Genomic DNA, 12,367 nt, shown 5'->3' with positions numbered 1-12,367 from the left:
AGAGACAGGCAGAGGGGGAGAGGGGGAAGAGAGAGACAGAGACAGAGATAATGAGAGACACAGAGAGAGACTGAGAGACAGAGACAGAGAGACAGAGACAGAGAGAGACAGAGGGGGAGAGAGAGACAGAGAGACAGAGAGAGACAGATGGATAGATGGGGGATGAATGGGTGGATGGAAGAAAGGTGAGAGAGAGGGAGACTGAGAGAGACAGAGACAGAGAGACAGAGACAGACAGAGACTGAGAGAGACAGAGAGAGACAGAGAGACAGAGAAAGAGAGGAGAGTGAGGCAGACAGAGACAGAGAGGAGAGAGACAGAGACACACACAGAGAGACAGAGAGAGACAGAGAGACAGAGAGGATAGCTGGATGGATGACAGGATGGAGTGGATGGATAGACAAATGAAAAATGAACAAATGGGTGGGTGGAAGAAAAGGAAGGAAGGAAGGAAGGAAGGAAGGAAGGAAGAAAGAAAGAAAGAAAGAAAGAAAGAAAGAAAGAAAGAAAGAAAGAAAGAAGTTGGTGAATGAGTGAGAACTGTGGATTCGTGGATAAATGAATGGGTGGGTGGGTGGGCTGATGGCTTGTGGAAGATGGTGGCCTAGGCCCAGCAGCCTTGTTCCCTGTGTGGCCACAAATATGTCACTGTTCCTTTCTGAGTCCCATGCTGCTCATCTGGAAAGTGGCACCTCCCTCCCCCCGCTGCGCATGGCCTAGGAGCCCTCAGCTGTGGGGTAGAGGCCCGTGTCCCTTAGGCGCCCCCTCTCAGGGGACAAGCGTGGGGGCCTCCTATGTGGTCAGCTGTTGGTCTCACAGGGGTGGAAGCAGGGCTGGAGCAGCCGGATGTCCCCAGGCCCTGTGACAAGAAAGCAGGCCTTGGGCTCGTAATGTGGGTGCCACCTGGGCCCAAGGGGTGAGGATGGGGCTGAGTGGCGGCCCAGCCTGATCCTGCGGCAAGCCTGGGGCAGAACAGGGTTGCTTCTGCCTGACCCAGCCCTGGAGACAGCCAGCTGGGGGCCGAGGCCAAGGAAGAAGCTGGGCCCGCGGACCCTCGGCTGCCTGGGCCTCTACCACACAGCCTGGCATCCTGGAAGCAGCTCACCCAAAGGGACCCTCAGTGCCCAGTGGCAGCACCTTAGACCACAACCTTTCCTTTCCTAACTGTCCAGCTGGAAGACAGGCCAGACAGGGCTGGGGTTTCCTATACTGCCCCCTTTGGCTCGGCATGGGCCCGCTGGGCTGGAGGATGTGGAGGTGGACTTGGGTTTCCTGATGGGAAAGCCAGGGTCCATGCCATCTGGTAGCACTGTCCTGAACAGTGGTAGAGAGGGAGAAGGTGACCAGGACCCAGGGCTCACCGACTGCCCAGCCTGGTGCTCAAGGGCACGACCACAAAGCAGGCTTCTAAGTTGCCCAGGCTGGCCTTAAAATTGTGATCCTCCTGCCTCAGCCTACAGAGGGGCTGGAGCTGTAGGTGTGATCTACAGGTCGGGTCTGTTTCAAATCTTGCACTGGCCTGACACTCCCTCCAAGCCTTGTAATCAGTGTTTCTGCCGTGATGCGAGTCCCTCTCACTCCTCCAGAGTCCTGGGGCCGGGGAGATGGCTCAGTAGAATAAGTGCTTGCCTGGCAAGCGCAAGGGCCTGAGTTCAATCCCCGGTTCAAAAAAAAAGTACAAATAGTCCTCCTCCAGAGTCCTGTGTGCGGTGCACATTCGGGGGACATTGCCTACATAGTGCTCCCTGTGGGGTGCAGCCATGCACCAAGCAGAGCCCCAAAGCCTGGTCCACACCTGGTACCCCAAGCCTCCCTCCCCGCCTGTGTACCCCAAGGCCCGGCCACACCCTTCCCGGAGATCAGCCTCCCACACAGCACCTACTGAGCTCATGCTGGCCGGGGCGGTTGGAGAACTCGATGACCAGCAGGTCCTTGCCCTCGAAGCTGCGCCCGATGCTGTAGGTCTTGGCCACCTGGGAGCAGCGGGCCGCAGTCCGCTTCAGCACTCGTACCATCTGGGCATAGGAGTGGTGGGCAAAGCGGATGAAGGTGGGTGGCAGGCCTGAGGGCAGCGCCTCCTCTGGCTCGAGGTCTCCTGTGGATAGGTCCCATCACCAATGGCTCACAGTCTCCCCACCAGCCTCCCCAGCTGCTGTTGGGGGCTGGACACCCAGCCTCTCCCACGCCAGGACAGCCGCCGCCCTGCAGCGCCCAGGGAGTGGACCGTGGCGCCCTGTGTGGCTCTGCTGGCCTGCGGCGTTTCCATTACAACTCCCCTTGTAGAGCTCCTAACAACAGTGACAGCCCGTGACTCTGCCCAAGAGACACAGGGCACCATGACGCTGGCACAGTCCTCAGCGCCACAGGACAGAGGCGTAAGAGGACCTCTGGAATCCCAGCATGTGTGAAGATGCATCTGCATAACCTCCACCCCAGAAACCTGCAGACCGCCTCTGGCTGGGCTGTTCTCTGCCACTACCAGCTGCTGTGACTGTGGCCCCTCATGGCTCCTGTGTGCCTACTGGGCATCCAGTGCAGGCGGCCCCAGACCCAGGGCGGGCATGGCAGGAGCAGCTCTGGGTGGCCCCTCCCACCTCTACTGCACTGGCGTGGGGCCCAGACCTTCCCTGCCACTGCCAGGAACAGAGGGCAGGGCCGGCTGGCCCGAGCCACACCCTGCAGCCTTCCCTGGGGACTGTCCTGTGCCCCAGTGACCTCATCCACAGCCGCCAGGGACCACAGAGTTAACGTGTTTCCCTGGGCCACTCACAGAGCTGTGGTTTTGCTTCTGCTCAACGTGGTCATTGAGGGCAGGAAACAGGGAACCAGAGCTGCCCAAAATAACCATTCAAACCACTGCTTGGGCTTTCCCAGGCTGCGGGCTTGGTGTGGAGATGTCTGGCCCCCTTCCTGACCTTGCTGGCCGCCTCCTCACTCCCCGAAGCCTGTCACCGCCCAACTATCCCCAGCCCCGCCAAGGCCAGGCAGCCTCTATCCTGGCGCTCAAGGCTCTCAGTGCCAGAATCAGCCCCCACCAGCCCAGAGCCCCTCCCAGGAACAGGCCTGCGGCCCCGCCCCTGGCCACCTTCCACGGCCTGGTACAAAGGTGTACACAGTAGATGCTCAGTGCTGTCTGAAGAACAGGTACCTGGCCCGCACCCAGGGGGCTGGCCTGGGTCCCTGCAGAGGCGCACCCTGCGCCATGTTCCCGCCCAGAACCCCACTTCCCATCTAGAGCAGGAGGCTCATTCTGTAACACCACAGGACCCTGTGGCCTGGCCACGGGTGGCTGCTGCCCCACACCATCTGTACAGCTCACATCCATTAACGTGACATGAAATGAACACACCAAGCCAGCTTCCAGGAGCAGAGGACCCTGGTGGCAGGAGTTGGCCCTGCTGGTCTCCCTTTCCCTACCACAGCCTTGGGGTGACTGCAGACAAGCCCCAGGCAGGGCCTGCTCCCCTGGAGCACCTCCACAGGCCCCTCATGCCCTGACGCCTGCCCGCCCCGCTGGTTTGCAGGAGCTGCGATGCGATGCACCCCGGACCACGCCTCACCACGAAGCCCCTCCAGGGGGTCAAAGCAGCCCTCCTCCTCAGGCGCAAAGTAGTGGGCACAGTCCAGAAAGTAGGGCCAGGCCATGTCGATGGCATCGAAGGCGGGCTGGCAGGCCTCCTGCAGGCCCTGGCACACGTGCCGGCAGGGTCTCTGCACCAGGCCGCCCTCACAGCGGGGGGCCAGCACAGCGCAGCCCAGGAGCCGCAGGTCGGGGTTGCACTGGCCCTCCAAGAGGTGGTGCAGCACGCTCAGGAGGATGTACTCTGAGCTGGCCTCCACCGCCTCGCGCGACCGGTGCTCCAGCGCCGTGGGGAAGGTGGTACGGTTGTAGGTGGTATCTGCACAGGTGGTGAGCTGCAGGTCCACACAGGTGGCTGGGAGGAAGCGGGGCGCACGGGTCACGCTTGGCCTGTGCCTGAGTGGACCCCATCTAGGACTAGGGCTATGGGGTCAGGGTACCCACATCCATGGGGAGAGGGCTGGGCCCGTGGGAGGACAGTGCTCTTGCCACAGTTGAGGGCTCAAATGTCCCCCAAAGTCTCCCGTGTCCAGAGCCAGAGTGCCCAGAAGGTGACAGGGTCGCAGGGGCTCTAACTTCACCAGGAAGTCCTTCCAGGGGCCCTCGCTGGTGGCATTGTTGGCAGATGCCGGGAGCAGGGTGGGCCTAACTGCAGGGAGTGGGCGTGGGCGTGCCGGGACTCCAGCCCTTCCTCCGGAGCCTGCCCCTCCGGCTCCACTCCCCAGCCACCGGCCACCGGCCACGTGCTGGGAGCAGCTGTCCTCCACACCCTCTGCCCTGATGCTCCTCCCTCGGCTTGGGCCTAAACAGCAGGGCCAGCCGCCGTGGATGGGACCTGTGGAGCCATGACCAGAATAAACCGTGCTCCTCTACACTGCCTTTCTCAGGTGCTTCCTCACAGCCGCAGATCGTAGGTGGCACAGCTCCTAGGGCTGGCTGTACAATCCTGAAGCAGGGCGTTCCGCAGACACACCCTGCTCGGCCAGGCAGCATCCCCCCAGGAGGGGCCGGCCGTCAGTGGCCAGGCCGGGCTCACCCAGGCTGAGAGCTGCGTGGACAGCTGTGTATCACAAGACGCTTGGAGGCCAGGCGGAGCAGGCAGCGTCCTGTGCTGCGGACACCTCTGTGCTCACGGTTCCAGCAGTGTTCTCTTTACCCAGGTCCCCACCTATGCCCCTGCCCCTCTCCTCGGCAGCAGATAGCACAGATGTGGCAAGTGGCATGTGGCCTGAGACGCTGCCACTCTTCCACATCAAACCTGGGGAAGGAAGGGCTGTTTCTGCTCTGCTTTTTTCTGCTCAGTGCCGGGTCTTGGCAGTGACTTTGGGCATGGGAAGCCTCTCCTAGCTGCTGCAGCCCTAGCTCCTTAGGGCAGAAAGCACTGGAGGCCCGAACGGAGGGGGCGTCTCTGCCTGTCTCGGGGAAGCAGACTTAACCTCTGCCCTGCCCTGAGCTTTTCAGACACGTAAGTTTTAAAATCATCCTGTGATATTCCTCAACCTTTCCTCATTTCACAGAGGAAACTGGGACCCGGGGTGGGACCCACCCACGCCCATGGGCTCAGCTGGGGCTGCAGCCCTGGGAACTGGAGCACAGGGTGGGGAAGCGTGTGTGTTAGTGTGCACACAGCAGGGTTCAGCCTCTCACATCCCACCCCAGAAAGCGGGTATCAGGATGAAGCGAAGGGTGCTGCTCAGTCCCCAGAGCAGCCGAGGGGAGGAGGGGGCCGGCAGTAGGCAGAGGGAGGAGGGGGCAGCCCGCGGGTGCTCGTTGGCAAGCCCGTGCCTGGGGCCTGTCTGTTGTGCCCGCCAGCTGCGGGACCAGGGGCTGAGCTGAGGGGCAGGTCCTGCTGTTTACCACCCACTCCAGGAACTGTGGGCTCAGCTTTCAACCGGAGGCTGCGGCACACCTACAAACCCAACCAAGGAGTCCAGGTACGAACCGCTGTCAGCAGCTGCCGGCCCATGGCAGTCACCTGCAGAGAAAAGCACCGTGTTAGGGACGCCTGCCGTGGGCGGCACTGCAGGCTGCTCGGGCACACTGGGCTGGTGCACTGCCCCCCCCCCGGCTGCATCACGTGCTGTCCTCGTCTCAGCGCTTGGGGCGGAGGTGGCAGGCACCCACTCTGGGTGAGGACTGTCTGCAAGGTAATGTGATGTGCCTAAGGGTGGGCATTTGTTGGCAGTGTGGGTCCGAGGGCATCGCTTTCGCCTCGAAGCCTGGACCGGCCAGTGGGGTGAGTGGACCTGCTATGCAGGACACACTTGTCCAGGCCTGTCCATCTCCCATGGGCACCCCTAGTGTCAGCCGCCTAGCACAGAGTCCCAACAGGGTCCTGGGGCCCAGTAGCTGTCTGGGCACTGTAGGCTCTGACCACACTTCACTCAAACCCCCTCCAAGGCCCAGCAGGGCCCAGGCTGCACACCCTGGGACACGCAGCCAGGGTGGGGTGGAGTCTCACCCATGCGGAAGCTGGGGCCCCCTCCACTTCACAGAGCATCACTCACAAAGCTGTCTTTGCAGCTGTGGGGTTTTAGGGCCCCCAAAGCCCAGCTGCACGGACCCAGCAGTAAGGCCCAGAGGGCCGAGTGAGACCTGCGTTAGCCAACACTACCTGCTAAGGCTGGTAGGGTCTGGGGCTAGGAAGACTCTGCTGAGGACAGTGAGGAGCAGCCCAGGACAGCCCCAACTTGGGAGAAGATGCTGTGTCCCCATGGCAGAGGGCTGCCCTGTCCTAACCACGCCATCAGTCAGCTCACAGGTCCTCACAGGATGGGACATGGACACTGTGCCTCTGCCCTAGGACAGGCCTGCCACCATGGGCCTGATGAGACCCACACAGGGCCTGGGCAGTGCATGCCTGGGTGTGAGCTCGGCCCATGGGAGACGCCTGCCACCCTGGACCCAGCTGTTCTCCTTGTCCCAGGAGTGAGGCCGAGTGGGTGTGGCCCTGACCCCTGCTCTGTGCTCAACCCACTCTCGCAGCAGGCGCCTCGGACAAGTCTCACTCTTGCTGAGTTTTCAGCTTACCAGGGGTTTGTATTCGGCACGTTTGGGGTTACTACAAAGGGCCCAAGGGCACCCACATTCAGTGCCTGGGCACCATGTTCCATGGCTGTAGGGCCTGTGTGGCGGCTGCCCAGGATGGGCCAGGGAGCAGGAGTGCCTGCCTTGGCGTGTGGGGCGACAGCATCCGTGTGATGGTCTGGCCCAGGCCCCAACCTCCCACTGGCACCTGGACCTCAGGGCAGCTGTAATGAGGTCAGCAGGCTGAGAGACCCATCCAGGTGGAGCCCCAGGTGCCGCTGCCCACGGGGCTGGCGTGATGACTGTGTGCAGTGCTGGGCGTAAGCACCATCCGTGGCATACCAGTGAGAGCCTGTGAGGCCGCAGTGCGAAGTGCGCTCACACCAGAGCCCACGCCTGCCGGTGCCTTGCCGAGCTCAGGTGAGGGCGGCATGTAGCCCAGCGGTGGACACTGCGCAGTTCAGCAAGTGGAAGGGCCACCTAGACCCTGCCCCTAGGCCTCTGCTGCCCCAGAGAAGCCTGAGGTGAGGCCACCAGGAGCCACACACCCACTTCCGAAGGCAGTGAGCTCCCTGGGAGGGCACACAGGGACAGAAAGCCTGGGGAAGCTGAGCCGGGGCAAGTCCTGCTGTGTGCCTCAGTTTCCCTGCCTTACCCTGAGGCAGCAAGGGAGCTCCCGTGCAAGGCTGAGGACCCAGCCATCTTGTATATGGGCAGCACCTGGTGCCGTTCTAGTGCCCAACATGCTCCTTCCTGGTTCCAAGGTGACCGCTACCCACTTCGGGTGTCCACCATGCGTAAGATGGACAGGCAGGGGCTGAAGGAACAGCCTCCACTCACAGCTCTGGGCCAGGAGCTGGGAGCCACGGAGTGCGCAGGGCCCTTCCCTCTGGGGCCCCTTGCCTGGGTCTGTGTCCTGGGTCTGCCCAGTGTGAGTGTGTGACTTCTCCCCATGCGTCTGGCCTTCCAAGGACACCAGCCGTGGGTCTCGGGCCCAGCCTGATCCACGCCACTCTTCTCTTGATTGTGACTTCCAAGCAACATGGCACACGTGGGTCCCAGGTCAACCTGTAAGTGTCTTTCGTGGCAGACATGTCCGTCACAAGTGGTGGGCCCAGAGTGCCACTCTCGGCACAGCGGTCAGGATGGTGGGGGCCCAGCGTGCCACACACTGGCAGGGACCACCGTGCCAGCAATAACAAAGCTGCGCCGAGGCCACTAGTTGGTCTCTCTGGGCCTCTCTTCTGTCCACAAAGCAAGGGACAGGTCCCCCACTGCTGTCCACTCCCAGCCCCACGGAGCTGCTTCAGGGTGGCACCTGGACCCCAGCACTGCAACCTGGGGAACACAGAGGCAGGAGGCTGGGTCCCGGAAGGGTCCAAAGCCACTGGCTACTGTCAGCTGCCCATGTACCACGCATGTCGCGGGAGGGGGCTTGAGATGCATCCAGGCGAAGCTAATACTTGCTGTAAAACTGCACTAAAAACCAAAAGCCAAGTATCTCATTAAGAGTTGTGCACTGGCCACAAAACACTGGATGGCACTCTGGATGAACTGGGCTAACATGTCGCTGTTAAAATGAATGCAGCCTGGTCCCTGTTGGCCAGCAAGGCCGGCATGCCTTCCCATTTCCGGTGGACAGTGCCCATCTGAAGCGGCTTGAGTCCGGGATGACGGTGACGCCCTTGGCCACGAGGTGGCAGCATCTCCCCACCCAGGGGCCGGTGGCTGCTCCTGGAAGCCGAGTGCGGCGGGAGAGGGCTGTGGTCTTCTCCAGGTCACACAGCAGGGTCGAGTTGCCGGTCCCGAACCCGGCCAGGCTCTGGCCTGCACACTGAGCCTGACCTTCCGGCTCAGGGAAAGGCGGGACCCTGGGGCAAGGGAGACCCGCAGCTGGGCCCTCCTGGAGCCACGGAGGTGAAGGAGGAGGGAGCCCACACAGCGGCCAGGTCTGGAGGGTGGGGGTGGGGGCTTCCTGGAGGAGGTGTGGACACTCCCTGGGAGCTCAGGGGCGCAGGGAGGGTCAAGGACAGCCCTCGGGGCCCCTGGCTGCCTGCTTTTGTCTGCACATGCAGAAGGGAGCAGAGGGAAGTTTGGGGTGCAGGCGGGGGTGGGGAGGAGAGTGTCTTGGTGAGAGAATGAGATGCGGTGGGCAGGTTCTCAGGTGTCCACAAATCTGACTGGGGCCTCAGCCCCCAGGGGCCAGCCCTCCAGGAGCACCGGTGTCTGTGTGGACAAGGACACCGTCCCTGGGCCAGGCACACCATGGGCAGAAAAACCGAGACCAGCTCCTGGGTACAGGAGGGCCAGGACTCGGGACCCTGCTGTGCAGATCTTGTCAGCGAGGCCACTGGGAGGGACACTGGTCCCGGTCCCTCTGGTCGTCCAGCCCCAGACCCATGCAGGATCCAGCCTACCCCTCATTCACCCCCTGCCCCCTGCCCGATGACAACACTGGTCCACATCCCAGCCAGGGTCCACAGCGCCAGACCCAACCCCACTCCTGGAAAGCAAGGATGGGGCCACGGGGCCTCCTGACCCGCACAGTCCTGGCACCTGTCGGGAGGCAGCCTGCAGCCCACTGCACCCCTCCTGTGCCCACACAGCTGGAGACCTGCCCCGCGCCCTGCTACCCCAGCCCCAGCTCTCTCCCCTCCCCAGGGAGTCCCCATCCCGTGCACTTAGACCAGAGTCCCTCCTGTGGACCAGGGTCCCTGGGGCGCATTCTGGGGACCTCTGCCTGGCTGGGATCAGTTGCGTGACCCAGGGAACAGAGCTCCTGGCTGGCTGTGCGCTCGGCCCAGGAAGGGGACAGCAGACCTTACCAGTGGCAGCCAGTGCGACCAGCACGGCAAGCGGCAGCGGCAGCATGGTGGGCGCGGTGATGTGGCACTGGGCTCCCGCCCCGGCTCAAGGGGGGGGGGGCACCGGCCGCATGGCCGCGCGGGAGTCGGGTTACAGGGGCAGAGTCAGAAACCCAGAAAGGATGCGGCTGGGGGAGGAGCAGATAAACAGGCAGCCCCCACTCCCAGGGGAGACCCGCCCCCTCCAGGGAAGCGGCCCCTCCCCCCACCGGGACCAGCTCCAAATGCCTGCGCCCTGGTTCCTGGACAGGACAAAGGTGGGGGGCGCAGGGTCCTGTCCCAGCGTTGACCTGGCTAGCAGGGAGGCAGGCCAGGCCACCCGTGTGGGCCTCGGTCAGGTGGGGGAAGGGACAAGGGTTTTGCACTGTGGACCCACTCGGAAAGTCCTGTGAGGGTCAGAGGTGGGACGCCTCTCTGCCTCCCCTTCCCTAGAGCAGGGATCAAAGGTGCAGTCCCGGGCTGCTTAGGTAAGCCGTGGGGACCAGGAGTGGGCTGGCTGAGCACCTGGCCTGCACCTGTGCCCCACTCAGGCAGGTCTGAGCCTTCCAGGACCAAGAAGCTCAGCCGCCACACACTGGAGCCGTGGGCAGCCCAGGCTGGGCTTATTTGGATTGATTGATTGGCTGGTTGGTTGATTGACTGATGGGCTGGGACTCAAGGACTCACATATGCCAGGCAAGTGCTGTGGCCCTAAGCCACACCCTAGCTCCTGGTTTCATTTTTAAAGCTTCTTGGCCGTACACCTATAGGTGTTATTATCCCTGAGAATAATTTATTTTATTTGAATTGCACATTATGATTCACAAAACATTTCTCTTTTTTTAGAAAAAGGGGGGGGGCTGGGGAGATGGCTCAGTAGAATAAGTGCTTGTCTGACAAGCACAAGGGCCTGAATTCAACCCCCAGTTCTGCCAAAAAAAAAAAGAAAGAAATCTTTTTTTCTTTACTTTTTTTTTTTAAGCATAGGGGGTAACACTAAAGATTGAATCCAGAGACTCTGCACTGAGATAGATCCCTAGACTTTTTTATTTTGAGACAGGGTCTCCTTAAGTCACTGAAACAACTAGGTTGGAATGGAATTTGTGGTCCTCCTGCCTCAGCCTGCACAGAGCTGGGAGCTCAGGCACGCACCATGATCAAGCTGTGGCCATCTCTGCAGAAGCGTCTTTCCAGAGGAGGGCAGCCGCACAGCCTGGCTGTACGGGGAAGACTCCATCCGGCTGCCTCCACCGGACTCTGCCTGTAAGAAACACACCCGTGGGTGCCACTGTGTGCAGAGCCGTAGAAGGTCACAGTGCCCGAGAGGAGCATCCGGGACCGTGGCGTCCCTGTGTGGGCTCAGGTGGGAGGTGAGACGTGCCACACGCTCAGGTAGCTTTTGTGCCACAGATCCCAGGGGTGAGGCCTGATGGGAGCCCATCCCCTGGGCTGGGGCCGGTGGCCACCTGAGTTCTGCAGAGATGGCCTGGCACTGAGAGAGCGAGGACAGTGGAAGCGAGGGGGTGAGGGGCCTTCGCCTGCTCTGGCCTCACTGGTGCACGCGGGTCATGCTCCACCGAGCCTCCATGTGGCAGACACTGCTGTGTCCCGAAGTTCTTGGACAGGGTCCCGGGGGACACTGAGTGACCTGGAAGCAAGGGGTGGACCATGTGGCGGCGGGGTTCATCCCTGCGCTGCAGCCTGCAGTGCTGCCCCTCCCTGGCTCTCCACGGCCGCCCACGCTGCAACACTGCCTGCTCTTTCCCACCCGCACTGCCTGCCTCCGGGCTAAGAGCCCTTTGCAATAGAAACCCTCGTCTTTGCTGCAGCCAGCTTTCCCGTCCCTGGGACACAGTGCTCAGCACCCACAGCTCGGAGGAGGGGAAGTTTATTTGGCTTATGGTTGCAGGGGGCTCAGTCCACCAGCTGCTGGTGCCAGGAAGGCACGTCCCAGTGGAAAAAGGCACGTCCCAGTGGGGAAAAGCTGCTTAGTCCACAGTGGCTGGGAAGCAGAGCCCAGGGGCAGAGGGCTGGAGGGGAGGGGGCCTCCCAGGGCTCCCCTTGCTGGCTCATGCAGATACCCCAGAGAGTGCTCCTCCTAGCCCCAGGCAGATCCCAAAGCTTATGTGGGCCCCAGCGGGACCAACCCAGAACTCAGCATACAGCAGGACCCACGAATGCTTAGTGTGAGACGAGGCGTGAGTGACCTGAGCGACACACGACACAGACGTCCCCTGGGATCCGCACCCCCACGCGGGGCTCCAGCAGCAGGCCACAGGGTGGGCGCATGGTGATCTGGGAACCGTGCAGCACGGCGGGCCTCAGGCTGCTTGGGATTCCTCCTCTGTCACGCGTGCACTTGTGCAGACACACACGCTTGCCATACACACTCAGGCTGTTGCACATTACGTGAAAATAGAAGTGCGAGCCATAAAGAAAGCACCCGGGCAGCCGCGTGGCACTGCAGCAGCGTGAGCTGTGGCGGCAGCAGGTGGCCTGGGGGCCGCTCCTTGAGGACATGGCAACGCGGCAGACCACACAGCAGCGCCTGCAGGGTGGGGCGGCCACCACTGCCCAGCCACCCGCTGGTGGCTTGCTGGGGTCAGCTCCAGTCAGGCTGGCACGACAGGGACGCACGACAGGGACGCACAGCTTCCTGGAGGCCTAGAGCCAGGCCAGGCCCCAGGCGGGCGGCGCACGGAATGCAGTGGCGGCCGTGCAGGTTCTGGGGCTTGAGCCAGGGCACCTAGGGTGTAGGGTGCTGTCCGGGGTGCTGACTGTGGTCACCTCCCTGGCCATGGACCACCTGCCCTGAGACTCCCATTGCTGAAGCCAGGCTGGAGGGCGTGGAGTGCAGGCGAGAGCCTCTTTGCTGCCACCTTGTCTTTTTGCCCTCCTTGTGACACGGGCAGAGGGA

At 62.2% G+C, this 12,367-nt stretch overlaps 1 protein-coding gene and 1 long non-coding RNA gene across 3 annotated transcripts in view; both read right to left on the bottom strand.

The window, feature by feature from the left end:
• Positions 1 to 9,541, bottom strand: part of Cpz (carboxypeptidase Z) — an 18,521-nt gene extending 8,980 nt beyond the window's left edge. Inside the window, exons 1-4 of one of the 2 annotated variants that reach the window (XM_023724315.1) lie at positions 9,433 to 9,541; positions 5,490 to 5,555; positions 3,561 to 3,935; positions 1,883 to 2,095 (exon numbers count right to left, since the gene is read on the bottom strand). In XM_023724315.1, the coding sequence (XP_023580083.1) occupies positions 1,883 to 2,095; positions 3,561 to 3,935; positions 5,490 to 5,555; positions 9,433 to 9,478 (700 nt within the window). In that variant the 5' untranslated portion in view covers positions 9,479 to 9,541. The remainder of the gene's footprint in view (positions 1 to 1,882; positions 2,096 to 3,560; positions 3,936 to 5,489; positions 5,556 to 9,432) is intronic. The other variant, XM_023724319.1, reaches the window with a different exon arrangement.
• Positions 9,542 to 10,544: 1,003 nt separating this feature from the next.
• On the bottom strand, positions 10,545 to 11,849 carry LOC111818896. Its single transcript, XR_002822769.1, has 3 exons — positions 11,698 to 11,849; positions 10,917 to 11,098; positions 10,545 to 10,711 (listed from the first exon to the last, which is right to left on the bottom strand). It is a non-coding gene; the product is annotated as an uncharacterized LOC111818896 (long non-coding RNA).
• Positions 11,850 to 12,367: the final 518 nt, after the last annotated feature.

The sequence above is a fragment of the Octodon degus genome, unplaced genomic scaffold (assembly GCF_000260255.1).
Source record: "Octodon degus isolate 3935 unplaced genomic scaffold, OctDeg1.0 scaffold00006, whole genome shotgun sequence".
NCBI lineage: Eukaryota > Metazoa > Chordata > Mammalia > Rodentia > Octodontidae > Octodon > Octodon degus.
This window is presented reverse-complemented; position numbering and strand designations above follow the sequence as displayed.